We start from the raw sequence: 20,440 nt of genomic DNA, 5'->3' as shown, positions 1-20,440 counted from the left end.
ACATTTGGCCGCCAGGTGACGCTGGGACGCCTACTGGCCAGTCCCCTTGGAGCTCCACCATCCCGCCTGGGCCAATGGTGTGGGTGTGTCGGGTGTGTCGAGTGTGCCGGTGCTTTAACGAGTTCCAGCTGGGCGCCGACTGCCGCCTCCACACCGCGGCGCGTGCTGGCCCCGCCGTGGGGCCCGCCCGAGATTCGGCTCCAGCCGGCGAGGGCCTTGCGAGGACTGGGGCCACCCAACCGCCTCCCGCCCCGCGGAAGTAGGTCTGAACCAGCGTCTCGCGAGCTCCCGGGTGATGCCGAGGGTGTTGGTGCAAGACTGCTCTTGGAAGGAGCGCGGCGTGAGGAAGCTTTTCCATGCCGAGAGCTGTGCCCCTTTCTGAATTTTACTGCCTGCTGTCATTCAGTTCAGGATCTGAAGGAAGCAGGGCGAGGCGGTGCGCTCCCTTGCAAATGGGTTCTGAGGCAGGCTGCGTTGCGGGCTGAACTCCCGCAGCGTGCCTGGCAGGGAGTCGGTTTCTGTTGAACGAATAACGCAAGTGTCATACTGAGGGAAGACACACATTTCATAATAATACATAAGATGTAGTGAGCTTGCCGAGTGTTAGGGACACTTCTACTCGCTTAACATTATTAACTCCTTTAATACACTAAATAGCCTTGTGATGCTGGTACTGCTGTCCCCATTTTACTGATGGGGACACTGAGCCACAGAGAAGTGAGAGGAACTTGTGCAAGCTTGTACAGAAGCCACAGGTTTTAGATGAACCCATGCAGTCTGGGTTCTCAGTCCCTTCTGGTGACTCTGTATATGGTCCCAATTTGTAGGAACCCATTGGGTCAAGTCAAAGAGCGAGAAACCATATCCTTGAGGTCCCAGAATAGAGTCAGTAAAGAATATGTGCTTTCCTGACATAAAAATGGTTGTGTTCTTAAGTATACTATGAAGGAAATAGTCCCAGATTTTCCAGTAATTCAAAAATTCGGTGAGAATTCCTCCATGCAATTCTTTTCAACAAATGTTTATGGAGCATCTTAAACAGGTCAGCTCTGAACTGGACACTGGAGCTACAAAATGAAATTGTCAAAGTTTCTGCCTACAGGAAGCTCTATGTCTAAGAGGAGAGAACAAACAATGAAATCAACAACCACAGGACTCCAAGAAAAGTGCTGGCTGAGCCCAGCTGCCCTTGGCACTTCTCCCTTGGTGCATCTTGGTGCTCCTGGAGCAGAAGAGAGCTCTGGAGTCAGGGAAGACTTCTTGGGTGAGGTCACCCGTGACTGAGTTTTGAGCTCTGTTGCAATTTTCTCCATGAGAAGAGCTAGAGAGGAGCCATGGAGCTGTGAAGCAGCATGACACATTGTTTCCGGGAGCCAGGTCCTTGTGGCTAGAGTTAGAAGCCTTCAGATGGAAGCCCACTGGGCTCTGGGTGGAGCTGAGTTTGATTTGGACGCTGAAAGCCATAGGAAGCCTCTGGAGGCTCCTGCCTTCCTACCTCACCTTCCTGTCTGGTGTTCACTGTTTCACCCTCTTTTCTTTCTTCTTGTCCTTGCTAATTTCCTAAATCCACTCTTCTTCAGGTCTCCCCCATCATCTTCCCCTCCCCACAAAGGCCCTCTCTGTTTCCTCAGCCTCCCCATTATTCTCTGCTGTCAACCTACCCTCTCAGGCCTCCTTAGCTCCCTCCCTCCATCCAACACTGAGTCATCGAAATTAAACCTTCAGCTCACCATTTGGACAGCATAACCATTTTACACAGTGTGAAGATTGCCAGGGTACAAATTGTACACACAGGTGCAAATTACTGGTAGCCTAGTTATAGTCTGTTTATCTTCGCAAATGTCTGTTGGGTGTCTTGGCGCCACCCTGCATGATCCTCTGGCCACCTAGCTGGGCTGCCCTCTCTCTCCCTCTTCCTTATATTCTTATATGATTTTAAAAAGACCTTTTTTTTAAAATTATTTTATTGAGGTCATATTGTTTTATAACATTGTGTAATTTCAGGTGTACATTATTATATATCAGTTTCTATATAGACTGCATCTTGTTCACCACCAATAGTCTAGTTTTTATTTGTCACCATACACATGTGCCCTTTACCCCTCTCGACCCCCCCGCCCCTCTGGTAAGCATCAATCTGTCCACTTTATCCATGTGTTTGTTTATCTTCCACATGTGAGTGAAATCATGCAGTGTTTGTCTTTGTCTGGCTTATTTTGCGTAGCATAAGACCCTCAAGGTCCATCCATGTTGTTGCAGATGGCATGGTTTTGTCTTTTTTTATTGCTGAGTATATATTGTATATATATACCACATTGTATATACATATATATCACCATTGTATATCTGTACCACATCGTCTTTACCCATTCATCCATTGATGAGCACTTGGGTTGCTTCCACATCTTGGCTATTGTAAATAATGCTGCGATGAACATAGGGATGCATAGATCTCTTTGAATTGTTGATTTCATGTTCTTTGGATAAATACCTAGTAGTGGGATAGCCAGATCATATGATACATCGGTTTTTAATTTTTTGAGAAATTTCCAAACTGTTTTCCATAGTGGCTGCACCAGTTTGCATTCCCACCAGCAGTGTTCCCTTTTCTCCACATCCTCCAACATTTGTTATTTCTTGTCTTGTTAGTTATACCCATTCTGATGGGTGTAAGGTGATATCTCATTGTAATTTTGATTTACATTTCCCTAATAATTAGTGATGTTGAACATCTTTTCATGTACCTGTTGGCCATCTGTATATCTTCTTTGGAAAAATGTCTGTTCATATCCTCTGCGCATTTTTTGATTGGGGAGAAAGGTCCTTTTAAACTGGCTCTTTCAGGTTATTTTGAAGCTGGTCTTTATGAAACCCTAAGACACATTAAAGCAAGTGTTATCCAGACACGTAGGTGTCCAAGTCCCTTGGACTAAACTTCTTTTCTAGACACCAAACCACCCCGTTTATTTGTTCATTCATTCATTCCTTCACTCATGCATTCTTCAAATATTTATCTGGTTCTTACTCTTTACTAAATTCTATGCCAGGCACTGAGATACAAAGATCAGTAAGATCTAGCTTCCCCTCAAGGAGCACATTGTCTAGAAGGAGGCAGCGGACTTGTCAACAGATAGGCATAATGAAGCATTCCTAGGAAGATGGTGTGATGCAGTGTGGGGCACAATGTAGGAGCGGCCAATTCTAGCTGAGGTTGGGGGTGGGAAAGTCTCCGTAGGTACCCCTTGAACTGTTTCTGGACAGCTAGGTAGGAATTTTCCAGGTAGACAAGGTGGGAAGCATATTCCAGGTGGAGGAAGCCACCAAAGCAAAGGCCCAGAGGTCTGCACCCGCACTGTTGTTGGAACTACCAATAGTTTGTGCTGAGATTTAATTGTGGCATTCATTTGTACCGAGTAAGAGGAGGATGAAGGAAAGGGAGGAGTTGTGAGGATGGGGCAAGGTTGTTTATTTTGTGCCAAAAAGGGTATTTGGACTGATGAGGAGGTCAAAGGGAGAAGTGAGGAGAGTGCAGAGCTGTCTTTGAGTCATCAGGCTTCATTGAGGGGAGGGGTCCTAGGACTGTATCTGAGGGGCACAGAGGTCTCTAAAGTGCATGCCCAGGCTCCTGGCAGCCCTGGCCCAGGGCCCACCAGCAACACATAGATTCTTTGCTTGGTAGGCCTAGACTGTGCAAGTATGTATTAGAGTTAAAGGTTATTGTAATGGGAGGTGGCAAAGTGTGTGTGTGGGGGTGGGTGTGTAAGAGGGGATACCTCTGGACAAGAGGAGGAAGAGAAGAGCAAGAGAGTTTACATTGAACCCCCGGCCTCCATCCATCTGTCTGCCTATCTACCTACCTACCTACCTACCTACCTATCTATCTTTGTCTGTCTGTCTATTTATCTAATGGTATCTTCCTGTAGTGCCCTGACCCCAGGATGGTTGCTTAAAGAAAAAGATTTTATTTGAGAAAGGAAAGGAAGCGTAGAGAAGAATCAGAACAAGCACATTAAATGATGGGGGCCCAAGAAATCCATAGGAACTTAGGAACACTGAGAATGTTAAACTTTTTACCTTCCTTCCTGGGGTGCCTGTTAAGCAGAAAATGTCACACCTCTAACCAGACAAACCAGGCCCACCGAGCCAGTAGCTGACCCTCTCAAACGACAGGACATGTCTGGCAGCTCTCAAATGTTCTTGGGGCCGGCTCCTCACCAGGCAACAGGTGTGACCAGTGAAGATATCTTTAGCTTCTAATATAATCTTTCAATTTAATTTCTGAATAACTAATACATTTACTTTGTTCAAAAACCAAAAAGTATCCAAGGTTAAGGGACAATTCCCCTTCCCATTCCATCATTTTCTCATCCCTTTCCACAGTTAATCACTGTTATTAGTTTTTTACTTATCTTCCCAATTTCTTTATGCATAAGTAAGCAAAATGTAATGTAAAAAGGAATGTAAATGCTTATTCCCCCACTTTCTACAAGTTGTAGTATCTGATACCCAGTGTTCCACACCCTGCTTTTTCCCTTCAGCTATTACGTCCTGGAGACTTTCCATGTCAGTTCATAGACTCCTTCCTTGTTCTTTTTACAGCTGCATGAGAGTCCTTGGACCTTAAGTTATACAACCAACCCCCCATTGATTGGCATGTAGGGTTTTCCCAGTCCTTTGTTATTATGAACAAGGCTGCAATTATATTACGTTGTATATGTCTCACTGCTCATATATGCTAGTATATTTGTAGGATACATTTCTAAAACGACAATTGCTGGGTCAAAGTGGACATTTTGATAGATAATGACAAATTTCCTTTCCTAGGTGTTTTACCAATATACATTCCTACCACCTCACCTCCTTCCCCTCAGCTTTGGCAGCAGAGTGGGTTTTAAAATGTTCAGGGTTTGACAAGCTAATAGGTGAAAAATCTTATGCCAGCAGAATTCTAATTTGCATTTCCTTCACAAATGTCGCTGAATAAATGTTGAGGAGGCATTTGCCTGTGTATGTTCGAACTGTCTTTTTCAATCTAAAGCGAACCATCCTGGGGCTGGCCAGGTGGCGTAGTGGTTAAGTTCATGTGCTCTGCTTCCGCAGCCCAGGGTTCGTGGGTTTGGATCCCAGGCGTGGACCTATGCACCACTCATCAAGCCATATTGAGGCAGGCGTCCCACATATAAAATAGAGGAAGATTGGCACAGATGTTAGCTCAGCAACAATCTTCCTCACAAAAATAAATAAAGTGAACTATCCTAAAAGCCCAAGCTTAGAGCTTCCCACATGCATTTCCAATGTCTCTGGAACTTTGAGAAAATATAGACCTTTATTTAAAAAATAGCTTTTGACATTCTTTGAAAATAAAACAAGTGCCATCTACAAGTCACCACTGAAATGAAAACACTACAGGTATTTTGAAATTAACTTTTGGCAAACACAACAGAATCTGAAAAGACTAAAATCTCGTCCCGAGAAATTCATGACACTGTTTAAAGCAGCCCCGCTGAGGTTAAAACAGACTCATTAGAGTCTTTGTAAATGTAACATTTTTATTCCTATAATAAATATTTTCCCCATGGATCCACCTGTACCCCCTGCCCAAGTAGCACCTATACTGTTCTCTAGTCTTGAAAAGAGCATAAGGAAGTCCATAAGTGCTTTAAATAAGCCCTCCCTGTGTCCCAAATATCCCCTCTGGTGTGGATTCCTTTCCCTGATGGTCCCCAAACAGCCACCACCACAGGCACTTGGGAACTAGATAAGAGGCAGAGTGCCATTTCTTTTCCCGCAAATAGCAAACTTTGCCAAGAGAGGTATACATTGTGGAGGGCTCAGCTGTTGGCACACCTGGGGTGTGACAGAATAGCTGCAGGTTTTTGTTGTTTCTAATCCTAAAATTAATTTAATATTATGGCCATTGACTTACGAGCCTTAGCAAACAGAAAATGGCTGAATGACTAGCTCCTCAGGCAAAACCCAATCTGAGGTTTTTCTAGTGGTCCTCAAGGACCCCCAGCACCTTCCAGGGTGGGGTCCCCAGGTAAAGAGGCCATGGCCAGCAGCCGACAGCACCTGGGTGTCAGCATTCATTGAGACAGTAGCGTCCCTGACAAGCACAGCTGTTTTCTTCCCCACCCTTCCTCGCCCATCCCAGCCTGGGACTCCACCTCGGAAACTGGCCCAGCTGGTGTGGCCTCTAATGAGTGGTTGGGTCATGAGGTGGCCGACTTGGGCTGGGAGGGAGGCGGGAGCCCCCAGGGGTTAATTTGTCCACATAGTTCTCAGCTGACTCAAGTCTCGGCCATCAGGCTTCCCCTGCACTCCCGGCCTTCCAGACTATCCTTGAAAACCCCAAGACTCAAAATTTGGACCATTTCTTGGACCTGGGAGGCTTGGGGAGACCTCTGGCTCTGTTTGTGGGACATCCTGCTGGCCTTGGCCCCTATCGACAAACCCCTATTTCCTGATGTGGCCTCACCTCCCCAGGAAGACCATTTTCTGTTTCTTCCCCCAGAAATCCTGGGCCACAGCCTCTGTGATCGACTTCTCTCTCAGGGAAGACGTTTCAGGCTGGAGATTAGGAGGTGGGAGGACTTGGGGGTGGAAAGGCATGCACACTGGCCCAGCTGAGAGGGTTGTGGATGGGTGCAAGATTCTGGGAAACATGTCCTTTTGGCCCCTGCACTGCCCCTTCTGTTTGTTCCTGAGAGCAAGCTAGAGCATCCTGGATGGGAATTGTGACCTGGAGGAGTCCTGCCATTGAGCCTCGACCCAGCAGGACATGCCAGCAGAGCTTCCTTGTCCCTGGGAAGCCCCACCTGGCTTCAGTTAGGTCACCTGGCAGAATATGACTGTATGTCAGGGCTGGTGACCCTACAGGAAGGGAACCACCCATCTTCCCACCCTGCTCAGTTCTAGCCTAGAGGAAGGAGAAAGCAGCTGCTGAGGATGCACCAGGGGGCCACGGCTGTTGGTTCTGAGGAGGGGCTTCCATCACATTTTCACCCTGGCCTGGAACCTGGAGTTTCCATTTCAGCCCAGAGCTCAGCTGCTCATCTCAGCTCTAGCCTCAGAGATCACCAGCCCCCAGCCTCTCTGTCAGGCCTCAGCCTTTGGTGGGAACGAGGAAATGGGGGTAGGGATATGCCGCCATACTTCCAGTCAGCACCGTGCTAACGCCCTCTCTCTGCTCGCCCGCTCTTCAGGGCTTGGTTGGACCAGCTCTGCAGTGGGGCCCCGCTGCCCCATCCCAGGCCATGGCCAGCCCAGCTGTGTGGAGCAGGGCAGCTTCCAGAGCAGCTCTCAGGCCCCGCCTCACTTGGCGGCCCCTGCAGGTGCCACCACTCATGCCTACTTCCTCACCAGCAGGACCCAGGGCAAGACAGCGGCCACCACAGCCAGCACAGCGATGAGAGTGATAAGCAGTAGGGCTCGGGAGCGGCAGCAGAATGACCGGGTGGAGCTGGGTGCTGGGGATGCCTCAGAAAGCTCTGCCAGGCTGCGCCGCGGCAGGACACTGTCCTGCTCCCCCAGGGGCATCCCATGGCGGCTGATGATGAAGATCTGTGGCTCCCGGGGCAGGCTGGGCAGCAGGTCCAAGGGCAGCTGGGCACTCTGACTTGGGGATGGTCTCCAGACAGGCTGAGAGATGGCCAGGGGGTTTGTGTGGCCCATGGTGTCCAGTGGTGGCACAGTGGGCAGGCCCATGGGCACGGCCAGGCTCTGGGAGCTCTTGTCCAGCATGGAGGGCCAGCGGGAGCTCTTCTTGCTGAGGAAGGTGACGTAGCGGCAGATGGGACAGACGATGGTCCTCTGGACCTGCCCATCCACGCGAGTGGACAGTAGGTACTTGACGAGGCAGTCATGGCAGAACATATGGCCACAGCTCAGTGTCCGGCTGGCGTCCTCCAGATCTCGGAACTTCTCGTAGCACACGGGGCACTCGCTGCCCAAGCTGTCCTTGCTCTCCCCTTCTGACATGGCCGCTCCGGGACGGCAGGGCCTTAGCTGTGGGAAGGAAGAGCCATGAGCATCAGTGCCTTTTTCCCTCCTTCCCTCCCCTTCCTAACTCCCTCCTACACCTCAGCTTCCTTCTTCCCTTTCTCCTTGTCTTCTGTTCTCTTTCCTTTCCTCCTACCCTTTCCTCTTCTGCTGCTCCTCCTCAGTGGTCAACCTGATTTAAACCAAGACCTGAGACTATAGCCTAAGACCCCCTAGGAGGAAATGAGGGGACACTTCTGGAAGGGGGGATTGGGAGACAGATAAGGAGAGATCCCAGCTGCACTGGACTCTCGAAGGAGGTGCGTGCAGTGTGACGAAGGTATAGCCTCCTGATACCCTAGCTTAACCATGGCATGCACACACAGTGAGATCACCATCTAGCCTCTTTCTGGTTCAATGCCAGAAATGAAAGCAGGAAGACCCAGTTCTCAGGGGAAGAAGGCAGCTAAGCAGATGCTCCCCCAGCCTCAGTCCGGACTCCAGTGGGCCTGCATCCAGAGGGGCCGATTTCCAGAACAGCCTCGGCTACTCCTCACCCTCCCTGCTCAGGGGTTGGTTGATCCACTGGGTTGTATCCACCCATTGGATTGCATTCCTCTGTGCTAAGTGTGACTGTAAAACAATGACTGTTTTGAAAATAAAGCTCAGAACTTACACATCCAAATGCCTCCTGGCCCTCTGCATAGTTACATCAAGGAGCTGTGGGCTCATTCCTCCACCTGTCAAGCTCAGTCATTCTTCAGATTCTTCTTACAGGGCTGCCTGGGGCAGCGAGAGAACTTTCTGCTTACCCTAGGTGAGGGCAGATTTCATCCTTCGAGGATATGTCTGATATTTTGGAAATGGCCAAAAGTCACAGGGAGTCAAGCCTGGTGAGAAAGTAAATGGGTGCTCAAGTGGCATGATACTGTTTTGAATCAAAGATATGGAGTCGCCATGAAGTAACAGCATAGGTTTTAAACATTATCTGAGAGCAAAGGAGAGGCCCCAAAGATGTTCTCAGCAATGGCAGAACTGTTGGATGAAGTACATAGCTTCCCAGGATGATAACTTTGAAGGGAAAGACCTATTTGGGTATATGGCGAGGTCCAAGTGTCCTCATTTAAAAGTCCCCAGTATCACAACTGTGTAGTCTAAATTTATCTAGAACAGCCTCTTTAAAGGGACTGTGATCACCTGTTATTGATATATTCTTCCACCAATGACAGAGACAAAAGACCCCTGAACACACTGACAAATAGATCTGTGTGGCCGCCCCCAAACCTGAGAGATAGCATAATGGAAACAAGATTAGTTAATAGGAAGGACAAACTATAGTTTGTCAAATCACAAGTCTTTTGGAATCTCTCCCCTCTCTTGGCTTGGTTTCAAATCCATTTGCCAAGTTAAAAATGTCCCATAACTAAGAAAAAGCAAAAATATGTAGAGGTGGGGATAGAGGGCCTGGGAGCCTGCAGGTAGCACCAAACCTTTGCAGGGGTTTTCATGCTTTGGTCTCTGAGGTGGTCAAGGTGGTGCCCAGGCTGGGGGTGGGGGTTTCAAGTTCTCAGACTCTGGAGCTGGGTTCAAATCCTTGATATACCCATTCCTGTCTGTATAACCTCAGGCAAGTGTTTAACCTCTCTGAGCCTCAGTTTCCCATCTATACAATGGGGTTGCTAATAATAGTTCTACCTTCCTTTGAGAGTTGTTCAGAGTATTAAGTGAGCTAAGGTGAGTGAAGAGTCTGGCACGCAGAAAGTGCTGAATAAATGGTAGGCGTCATTGTTAAGGCAGGCCAAGTCCTCGCCGCTCCTAGCATCTGCCTTCCCTTCCTTGCCTCTCCTCCCTCGATGCTCCTTATGATGTAGATGACTAAAAAATCACACCACCCTGACAGAGGCAGCTCCCCTCAAATTAGAATAACTGAACAAGATGACCATAGATTAGGTAAGTGATGGGCAACGGATAAAAATGAAGATGGTGATTCCAGTGTTTCTCAGTTGTTTTCATTTCATAACACACTTGCAAATGTCTAAACTAAACCGGGGTTATTCTCAGGATGACCATGATTTTCTTAAGCCAACCAGCTGCTAACATGACCTCCCGCATTTCATAACTCCTCACAGGTGTATGGTGAGAATTCCTTCCATCCATCCATCCATCCATCCATCCATCCATCCAATTATTCAACAAATATTTACAGAGCACCTGCCATGTGCTAGGTACTGAGTGAGGCACTGGGGATACATAGTGATCAAGAAAATCCTTCATGAAACTTTAGAGCCTAATGGACAGTTATAAGTTTTCTTAAAAAAGAGAATTTTTTTTTAGAAAGGAGGAATGATGAACAATACCTTAAGTCATTTGGGTACGTACGTGAGAAGTAGGTATCAAGATAGGCAAGACAATGAAAGCAGATAGATAAGAGAATGCTAGGGGAAGAAAGGACTTTTGAGGTGATTTAGTTAAATCTAGTTTTATAGGTCAGCAAACCCAGGTCCAGAGAGGGGGAACTGACTTGTCTGAGGTCACCTGAGAAGGAGATGGAGAGGGAGATGGCAGAGAGAGAAGGTTCCCGGGACGACATAGAGAACATTATTAGACTTGGTTGATAGATTGGGTGAAGGGATATTAGCTAAGCCAGGAAGCACATCCTTGGAATGAGCGGGGGAGAGGGGGTGGACCTCTGTCTCATCCGCGTTTAAGAAGAAGTAAAAGGGATCCAAGGGATGCAAAAGACATCCCAGGTTCCCACTGATGGCCTTTCGGGACAATCCTTTCTCCTTCCTGTGCCTCAGGAGAGCGCGCCATTCACGTCTGGATAGTACACCCTCCTTCCCCACCTTCTTCCCACCTCCCCTTCTCAGTCTTTCCCTGACCCCTCCCTCCTTGAGTCCCTCCCTTTCTGTTAATTCCATTTCATTCGTTCTCTATCCTTGAGTTCCTCTTATGGGCCTGACTCTGTCTCGAGTGCTGGGGTCAGGGGGAGCGGGGGAAAGGGCAGCAGAAGAAATGCAAGGAACAAGCTCTGGCTTGGGCACAAACAGCTAAATAACAATGTGAGACATTATATGACAAAAGGCATCCCTGTTGGTGCTTTAGGAAGCTGCGGGAGAGGAGGGCTGGAAAGTCTTAGGTGACCAGTGTCGAGGTAATAATAAATAATTATAACAGCTACTATTTACTGAACACTAATTATGTGCTTGGCATTTTGCATCCCTTCCTCATTTAATCCTGACTACAACTCTGGGAGGTAGGTATTGTCTCCATTTTACACGTGAGGGAACTGAGGCTCAGGGCTTAAGTAACTTGTTCAAAGTCACACGGCTAGTACAGGGCAGACCCAGGATCCGAGCCCAGGTCAGCCTGGTTAGGGAGCCCGTGCCATGTACCACCACCTCTAGTGACAATTCAGATGTGCCTTCATGGAGGGCATTCCAAGCCTTGGTCCAAAGAGTAGATGAAGAATTGAGAACAAGATGGCAGAATAGGAGGTTCCAGCCCTCATACCTCTACAGAAACACTGATTTAACAAACATCCATGGATGAAAATACCTCGTGAGAGCTCTAGAACCCAGTTGTGTATGTTAAATCTGTATAACTTTTTGTATGTCAATCATACCTCAGTAAAGTGGTTTAAAAAAAAAAAGGAATAGATGAAGAAGCATCAATGGAAAAGTGACTACCCCAATTTCCCTCCTCAGAGTGACTCTAAACAGAGCTGCCACTCCAGCCACCTGTGAGGCAGGGCAGGACAAAGGCTGGCCCAAGGGGAGCTGACCTGATGAAGCCCCAGTGCCCAGCTTCACCCACAGCAGCAGCCCATTGTGAGGACTGCTTGGGGGGCGTGAACAGTCCAGGCAGCCCTCCTCCCCCCCACCTTGGGACAATGAGCCTATGGGGCAGAGTGACACTTCTAGGCACCCAGACTTCCCTCCTGGATTCCCAATGTAAGGCTTCAGCTATGACCACTTCCCCACCCCTCCACACCACACACACACACATACGCACACACACACTCCCACACCCCTGCATCACTCCAGTTTCAGTCCAGAACCTTACCAAGCTCTGACTGCTCCTTCCCCGCCCCCAGCTGGGCTCCCAGACTCACTTTGGCTGGGACCAGGGAGAGCAGCATCCACCTCTCCACCCGCGGCCTCCGCAGAGCAGATCTGAGCCACCCAGAGGTGTTGGGCAGGCAGTACGTCCTCCTCCTGCTGTCATTGTGACGGCCGCCGCTGAGGCATTTCCTAATGACTGAGCAGGTCAGGAGGACAGTGCCAGGAAGTGAATGTCGCCCAACCTGTTTGAGGCCAGGAGGCTCTTGGCATTGCCCAGGGGGTTGGCAGCTGGTGGAGTCAGGTGATCTTGATGAGGATGCTAGAAGAGGAGCCCCCTGTTGAGAAGGAGCCCAAGGATGGGTTCTCGAAACAAGCAGAGAGTCTCACAATGGAGGCAGTGACCCAGGACCCCTTTGAGTGAGGCTCCCCATAGATGGGTCTTCCCATTCCAACAATAAGAAAGTCATGCTCACAGTCCTTCCACCCTCCTGGACCCATTTCAGTGATCCCCTCCACCCCATCATGCACAGGGTGAAGGGGTCAGATCAGCCTCAGTAAGGCATTGCTACCCAAAGTCATGTACAAAAATTTGGGTGATGTGCCTGTGTGCATTTGTCATTCATCGAACATTCGGAGGGGCGCAGAGCTCCAAAAGACCAAACACCGCTGGGATAAAGAATGAGGCAGAGGGGCTGGCCTGGTGGAGCAGCAGTTAAGTTCGTATGCTCCTCTTTGGCGGCCCGGGGTGCATGCCGATTTGGATCCCAGGTGCAGACCTATGCACCACTTATTAAGCCATGCTGTAGTGGCATCCCACATATAAAGTAGAAGAAGATGGGCACAGATGTTAGCTCAGGGCCAATCTCCCTCAGCAAAAAGAGGAGGATTGGTGGCGGATGTTAGCTCAGGGCTAATCTTCCTCAAAAAAAAAAAAAAAGAATCAGGCAGAGTAAAACCAATGAAGTAGAAAGGCACACCTGCATGGCAAGAAGTCCCTGATTTCATGTGAAATAGAAGCAAGTTTCAGAACAGTCTGTACAATATGATTCTATTTATGGAAATGATAATATACGATAATCTTTATAGAGAAAAATCTGAAAGAAGACACATCAAACTTGATAGTAATAATCTCTGGCGGGACTTTCTAATTTATACGTTCCTATGATATTTGAATTTTCACCCCAAATGTGTGTTTCTTTCATGATCAGAAGAAAAAAAAAAAATCAAGAATAAGGCAGGAGCCAAGCCAGGGGAACTGGAAACCATTTTGGGAGAGCCCTTCAAGTCCTCTCAGGACTGGAGGCCAAGTCCTCAAGAAATCAGTTTTCTTCTGAAAAAAGGAGGTTTCTAGATCCAAAGCACAATCAAGAATGAGTGTGACCCCATAGGGTACTCCAGGATGGCCCCACCCCCACCCCACCAACCACGGCCTGGCTCCATAGCCACCTTGAAGCTGGTAGGGGAGGACATCAGGGCAGTGCACCTGGCTACCTCTCCCAGGGACATAAAGATGGCTGAGAACCAACTGTCATGACAGTCTCTCATGTTCTTTCCCCAGGAGCCAAATGTGAGGAGGCCCAGGTAGTCCTAGATTTAGCAAATAGAAATGTAGACAGCCCAGGTGAATTTGGATGTCAGATAAACAACAAATAGTTTTTTAGAATAAATATGCTCAATGCAATATTTGGGACCTACCTGTGCTAAAAAAGTATTCATTGTTTCTCTAAAACTCAAATTTCATTGGGCATCCTACATTTGATTTTGTAACTCTAGTCCCAGAAGCCTCCCCAAATTTCTCTCCTTCTATCAGCACCTCCAGGGGCCCCTTCAGCAGCATGGCTCACAACTCTATCTATGGCTTTCTGGGGGTTCCTGAAAAGGATCCCAAATACCTCAGCATCAGCATCCCTGTGTGCCTCGGAGAGGGTACTGAGCCAGGCGGGGCTGCCCTTAGACCCAGACTAATGTGATGTGATTATAGGGTAATAGGAAGTTCCTGAGGCCCCCAAATCTTTTTCACTGGCTCTGACATGAATCTTGACTTTGAAGATTACCTTAAATATATAAATATGTATTACTATAGTCTGTCACAGTTTTGTGTTCCAAAATAAGAATTCCACTTTAAAAATTACGTATATAAATGTATGTGCGTGCGTATAAATATTTTACATATACAATCTATGTACATATATGTATATACATATGTACAATACACACACACACAACTTATCTGAGAGAGTAAATATATCAGCTGGAAAAACCTTAGCTTGACTTTGTCAGGTTGGCTCTAGCCATCTAGCAAGGTCCTGAGAGAGTGGGACATAGGACTGTTAAGTCTTGACAAGCAGAAGGGAATTAGTTATCAGGAAAGGTTGCTAGCACAGGCATATTAACTAGGAGAATCTACACTATAGGATTTGATAGTAGGGAGCTCTAGGAAGTTAAAACCAGTGCAGACGCATTCACAAACGCTCTCCATGTGTTTATATAAAGTGCCGTGTACCTTTGAGTAAGTTGCTTAATTCCGCTGTACCTCAGTTGCTTCATCTGAAAAATGGAGATAATAGTACCTGCTCTATGGGACTATTGGGATGATTAAATGAAGGGATGCAAATAATGTGCCTGGAACCATGCCTCTTATGCATTAATGGCTTCATCAGCATTATCTACCATGATGATGATGATCATCATCATCATAGCAAAAAGAGAAGCTGAAAGAGGGGTAAGAGGACTTGAATACCTCCTACTCCAAGGGGCCTGGCCAATCTGGTCCTGGCTTAGTGATTAAGGTATCTACTGCAAATCCCACCAGATTTTATGGTATCCTGTCCTTCTCAGCAGAAAGGACAAATGCAGGCTGAACTGTAGAAAACTAGTTTTTAGCTCAGGGAGGGATGGGACCAGTGACCTCTGCTCTGGTCAGGCCCCATTGGAGAGTTGTGTCCCATTCGGGGCCTCACTGGGGGTGGTGTTGCCGAGGCACTGAAGCATGTTCTGGGGAAGAGGCTGCCCAGGATGGGGATGAGTCTGTGACCATTTTGGCCCCTTAAGATAAGACCTCCCTTGGAGAGACCTCTCTGAGGGTAGGGGGCTTCCAGACAAGGGAGAATCCTGGCTGATGCTGACTGACTGCCAACTGACTGTGGGTACAGTTTCTATGAGGGATGAACAGCTGGCCCAGGATGGGAGTCCTCAAATACTAGAATCACCTGGAGAACTGATTAAAGATACAGCTTCCAGGCCCTGTCTCAGGACTTAGCAGGTCTTGGGAGGGGCCTAGGAAACTACATTCTATATTTGTTTTTTTAAATTGGATGGATAAAGGAATGGATAGATAGTGATAATGCAAGAATAGTATAAGCTAATTGTGGAATCTAGGAGTTGGATATATGGGTTCTCATTGTAGAATTCAATTCTTTTTCAAATTTCACTTCTTTCAAAAAGTTTTTGCTGTATGTTTGGAATTGTCATAATAAATGTTGAAACAACACAACTCAATTTCTTGAATAAATAATATATTCAGATGATTGAAAAATGAAAAAGTGTTTAAAGATCTGCAGTAGAGTTTCCCTCCCCTTGATGTCCCCATCTGCCCATTTCCTCTGCACTCATTAGGATGGCTACTATCAAAAAAACAGAAAATAACAAGATTTGGTGAAGAAAGGGAGAAATCAGAACCCTTGTGCACTGCTGGTGGGAATATAAAATGGTGCAGCCACTGTGGAAAACAGTATGGCAGCTCCTCAAAAAATTAAAAATAGAATTACCATATGATCCAGCAATTCCACTTGTGGGTATTTACCCAAAAGAATTGAAAGCAGAGACTCCAACAGATACTTGTACACCCATGTTCATAACAGCATTATTCACAACAGCCAAAAGGTGGAAGCAACCCAAGTGTCCATCGACAGGTGAATGGATTAACAAATGCGGTGTAGTCATACAATGGATTATTATTCAGCCTTAAAAAGGAAGAAAACTCTGACACATGCTACAGCATGGATGACCTTTGAGGACATTATCCTAAGTGAAGTAAGTCAGTCACAAAAGGACAAATACTGTATGATATCACTTATATGAGGTCCCTAGAGTAGTCAGATGCATAGAGATAGAAAGCAGAATGTGGTTGCCAGGGGCTGAGGGGGAGGAATGGAGAGTTATTGTTTAATGGGTAGAGTTTCCGTTTAGGAAGAAGAAAAGACTTCTAGGGATGGATGGTGGCGATGATTGCATAACAATGTGAGTATACTGAATATCACTGAACTGTACATTTAAAAATGATTAAGATGGTAAATTTTATATTATGTGCATTTTACGATAATTTTAAAAAAAATTAACCACTATCATTATAATTCTTGTGCAGCTTATTTATTTTTGTGTCTACATGAGCAAATACAGATATAGATTCTTATTCTCCCTTCTTTTTTTTTTTTTTTAAACCGAAGGATAAGGCACCGCATACATGCTTCTGCATCTTGTCTTACTCGACACTACATCTTGGAGCTTTCTCCATTATCAGCACACGCATAGTCTGAGTTTTTGGAATTCAAGTTTTTAGCAGCTTCTCTAGGTAACATCAAAGGGCAGCCTGTTTGGGAACCTCTGGCCTGGGAGATGGCTGGGGTTCCAGGTAGCTGGGAGACATGCTCCTTCCTCCAGGCTAGGTGGAGGAACACCACAGGCTGAGGTGGCTCTTTCAGACAGAGGTGCTTCTCTGTCCCTACCATCTTACAGTGTCCCAGTGTAGCATTCTCCACAGCAGCATCCCCAGGGAAGTGGAATCCCCACGGCTCTTGGGTCTCCTGCTCCCCTGGAAGGGACTCTGGGTGTCTAGCAGCAGGGGCACTCTGCAGCTCCACCTTCTCTCCAGCCCCAGCAGGCACGGGCCACCCTAATAAGATGGCATCACTCATGTCATTCAGAACCATATGCCAGGGCTGACATTTTAATAAGGGTAAAGTGAGTCACCCCAAATATTGAAGGCAGAGGGGGATGGGAGCCCGGGGAGCACATGTGGAGCCAGAAACTGCAGGCTGGGCCCTGAGGCATAGGAGTGCAGAGGAGGAGGGAAGGGGAGGGAGGAGAGGGAGAATGTGATTATGGGTTAAGGTCAACCTTTGCTAGGGCAGAAGCTCTTAGTCTTTTTCTATCACTGCCATCCGTGAAAAGACACTGGACAACGCTCTTCTCCAGCTGAACATGTTCCTGTGGGCACACCTGGACCACTGATCAGGGCCTGGATCAGGGACATCAAGGGCTGTGTGTGGTTTGGAGACAGGAAGCAGTTGCCCTGACTGCCCATATTCGGCCAGTGGAGGCTTGCTCAGTCCTGGCTGTGGATGAGGCCGGAGTCATTCAAGGGAGATTGGGGGTGGGGTGTGGGGGATGGGAGTGTGTGTTGGGGGGGAATAGGGTGGGGTGGGGGGCAAGCTGGCTGCGCCCTTGTACGCACTCATGGTGGTTGCAATTAAAAGACGCCCAACGGGCAGGAGGTGGGGCATCTCCTGGCCATAAGTGTGGGTGTGCACATGACCCTTGACCCTCCTCCCGCCCTGCCTCCACTCATGGGAGTCCTGACTGGCCTGGGGAAGCTAGGCAGATGAAAAGGCCTAACCAGGGAGAGCAGAGGATCCCGAAAGTGTGGAGTGGAGGATTCCCTGATCCCTAGGGAAGTCCACACAGAGGCCAAGGCTTCAGTGATCCCTTAAGATGCCCTGCTCCACCTCCCTGCCACCTCCTAGCACAGTCCAGCCAGCGAGGCCACACTCCCCACAGTGAAACTGGGGAGGACCGAGTTGGGTGCAGCCCAGCCATCTCCCCACCAATTTGCAGTTCTTGGGCCCTGGTCCTGCTTGTTTCCAGCCAGTTCAGGGGCCTCCTTTGGAGTTTCAGTTCATTCATGGCCCTGTGAGTTCTCTGGGCTGGCCTCCTCACTCCAAGGTGCCCACGCCTCTGAAATCTCTGTCTTACCTGCTCCCTTTGTCCCACCCCAGGGGCTCTCCCCCATTATTACATAGCCAGGGGAAACCTATGGCCTTTGAACAGAAAACAAAGGTGCCCTTCCTCCAGGTTGACCCAGGCCCTGCCAGGGCACATGGCTTGGTAGGCGGAATAAGGGCTACTTTTCATTCCCAACTTACCTACCTCCACGCTCAGCCCCCTTAGCCCAAACTGCACAGCGGTATGCAGCAGCCACAGAGTATCTTCACAAGTCCCACCCCATCACTCCCCTCCCTCTGAAGGCATCCATGGCTCCCCACTGCCCTCAGTACAAAGCCCACACTCCTTGGCCAGCACCTGAGGCCTTCGCTGCCTTTCCCAGACTCACTCCAGACATCCCCTCTGATATCAGTCGTGGCTTTCAGTTCAACACCTTGGACTTTTGGGACTCTGTGGGGTTTTCGCCACGCCTTTTTTTTTTTTAACCTGGAATGCCTTTCTACTTCATCCCCTCCCCACTGGCATCTCCATCTTCTAAGACCTTGAAGGAGAGGATCCTAACTCATCTCTGTAGATTCCAGCATAGGGCCTGGTATCACCAGAGCTTAATAAATTAGTGTTTGTTAAATGAATAAATCTACCTTCTCAAGCTTACCCAAGTGTGTGGGGTCTGGGGCTGGGGGCCTGCAAGGGGAGTTTGGGCAACATGGTCATTCTACTTTCTATTCTAAATTCCTTTGGAATCCACAGCAAAATTCCCTCCTCAAAGTCATAATGGACTGAGAACCTGGGTCTGGCCCGAGACAGGAGCTCGCCACTGGGTTACAGCCTTACTTAGCCACGTACCGCCAATGTTGTCTTTGAAGAAGCTGTGTCCTGGGCAGGGTCTCCAGAGGTGAGTCTGGGAGGGGAAGGAGGACGGGCTGGGGAAGAGAGAGGGATTGTGAAGGAATCCGGGGCTTTTGAGAGAGGAATCCCAGGGAGAAACGAACCTAATGCTTTCTCTTCCTAATTTTTGCCACACCAGAACGCCACCTAAACAACAGTTTACTTGATTTTTTTAATTGAGCCACATTTTAAACTTAAATATCTACTCTCGCCTCATTTTAAGCATCCATAGCTGTGAAATCAGAGGTTTGATGTTCTAATGATATTTTTAATAAGCAGCAAAATTAATACATACTGTTAAGTTAAAAAAAAAATTTCACCTGTGCACCACCTGAAGTCGTCACGCGCAGACCTTGGCACACGCTGACTAGGACCTATGAATGAAGGATGACGGCCTGGGGAGCAGACACAGACTGGGGATTCCACAGCCAGGAAGAGGCCACTTAGGGACTTTTCATGGCTGAGCCCAAGGCCGGGTTTAAATGCTTGAGCTGAGAGCCCTTTGGACCGGAAGCCACAGTGTGGGATCAAACAAGAATTCTGACTAAAGGAGACATATAACTTGGATTGGAGGATAAAAATGGCAAGGACCCGAGGGTGCGGGCTCCGACAAGAGGCAGAGCGCCGGGGAGGGGCACGGGGCGAGCTGGAAGGCGGTGAACGACGCCCCCCCGCGCGCGCGGCCGGTTCCTGCAGCGCGGTCAGCCTGCGCTCCCGGCACGGTTCCCTCTCCCGCTCACAACGCACACGGCCTCTCAAATCGCCAGCTCCGGGCGCAGAGATGCTCTGGGACAAGTCGGGGAAGGGCAGCTAAAGGAGAGAGCGCGGAGGTTTGTTCCCTGGGCGGAATGTGGAAGGGAAACCTCTCCCCGCTCCCTGGGGGTGGTGGCAGCGGCGGAGAAAGAGTGCTTGACACAAGCCTTTGACGGAGGGTTTGCTGCCTTCAGTCTTTATCCCAGAGCTGAAGGCCTGCCTGACAGCGGAAAGTCCTCGATGCTTGAGACACGTAAGGCCAGGGTCAGCGACAGAGTCAGGAGTGAAAAAAGTTATATATTTTCTAATTATAAAAACAGCACTACTGGGGCTGGCCCCGTGGCTGAGTGGTTGGGTTCACGTGCTCCGCTGCAGGCGGCCCAGTGTTTCGTTGGTTCGAATCCTGGGCGCGGACATGGCACTGCTCGTCGGGCCACGCTGAGGCGGCATCCCACATGCCACAACTGGAAGGACCCACAACAAGGAATGTACAACTATGTACTGGGGGGCTTTGGGGAGAAAAAGGAAAAAAATAAAATCTTTAAAAAAAAACAAAACAGCACTACTGTTGACAAAAAGTGGAAATTCATAAAAGCACACATGAAAAAGAAACCTATAAACTCTACACCACTTCTACAGATGACTACCATAAATATTTTGGTGTTTATTCTTTCAACTTATATATATATAAAATATATGGTTATGTTAAAAATAATTATATATTATATAATGTACAACTATAATATATAATTATTTTAAGATAAGTGGGGTCACATTGTATAAATTCTTTTAGGACCTGATTTTTTTCAGTTGTT

The 20,440-nt window shown here is 48.0% G+C and overlaps 1 protein-coding gene across 7 annotated transcripts; it reads right to left on the bottom strand.

The window, feature by feature from the left end:
* Positions 1-110: 110 nt before the first annotated feature.
* RNF222 (ring finger protein 222) lies at positions 111-19,329 on the bottom strand. Of its 7 annotated transcripts, none has more exons than XM_014864112.3 (6): positions 19,193-19,329; positions 18,831-18,907; positions 12,046-12,379; positions 8,657-8,870; positions 7,363-8,007; positions 111-2,873 (listed from the first exon to the last, which is right to left on the bottom strand). In XM_014864112.3, exons 5-6 carry the CDS (start codon positions 7,978-7,980, stop codon positions 2,841-2,843), a joined length of 651 nt encoding a protein of 216 aa, XP_014719598.2. In that variant the 5' UTR covers positions 7,981-8,007; positions 8,657-8,870; positions 12,046-12,379; positions 18,831-18,907; positions 19,193-19,329; the 3' UTR covers positions 111-2,840. The 7 variants fall into 7 exon arrangements, with proteins under 7 accessions (XP_014719598.2, XP_014719597.2, XP_070338455.1 ...); XM_014864111.3 differs by having other exon boundaries at positions 12,095-12,379; XM_070482354.1 differs by lacking the exon at positions 12,046-12,379.
* Positions 19,330-20,440: the final 1,111 nt, after the last annotated feature.

Source organism: Equus asinus, chromosome 13, assembly GCF_041296235.1.
Source record: "Equus asinus isolate D_3611 breed Donkey chromosome 13, EquAss-T2T_v2, whole genome shotgun sequence".
NCBI lineage: Eukaryota > Metazoa > Chordata > Mammalia > Perissodactyla > Equidae > Equus > Equus asinus.
Note: the sequence above shows the minus strand (reverse complement) of the source record. Positions and strands in the feature narration are given on the sequence as shown.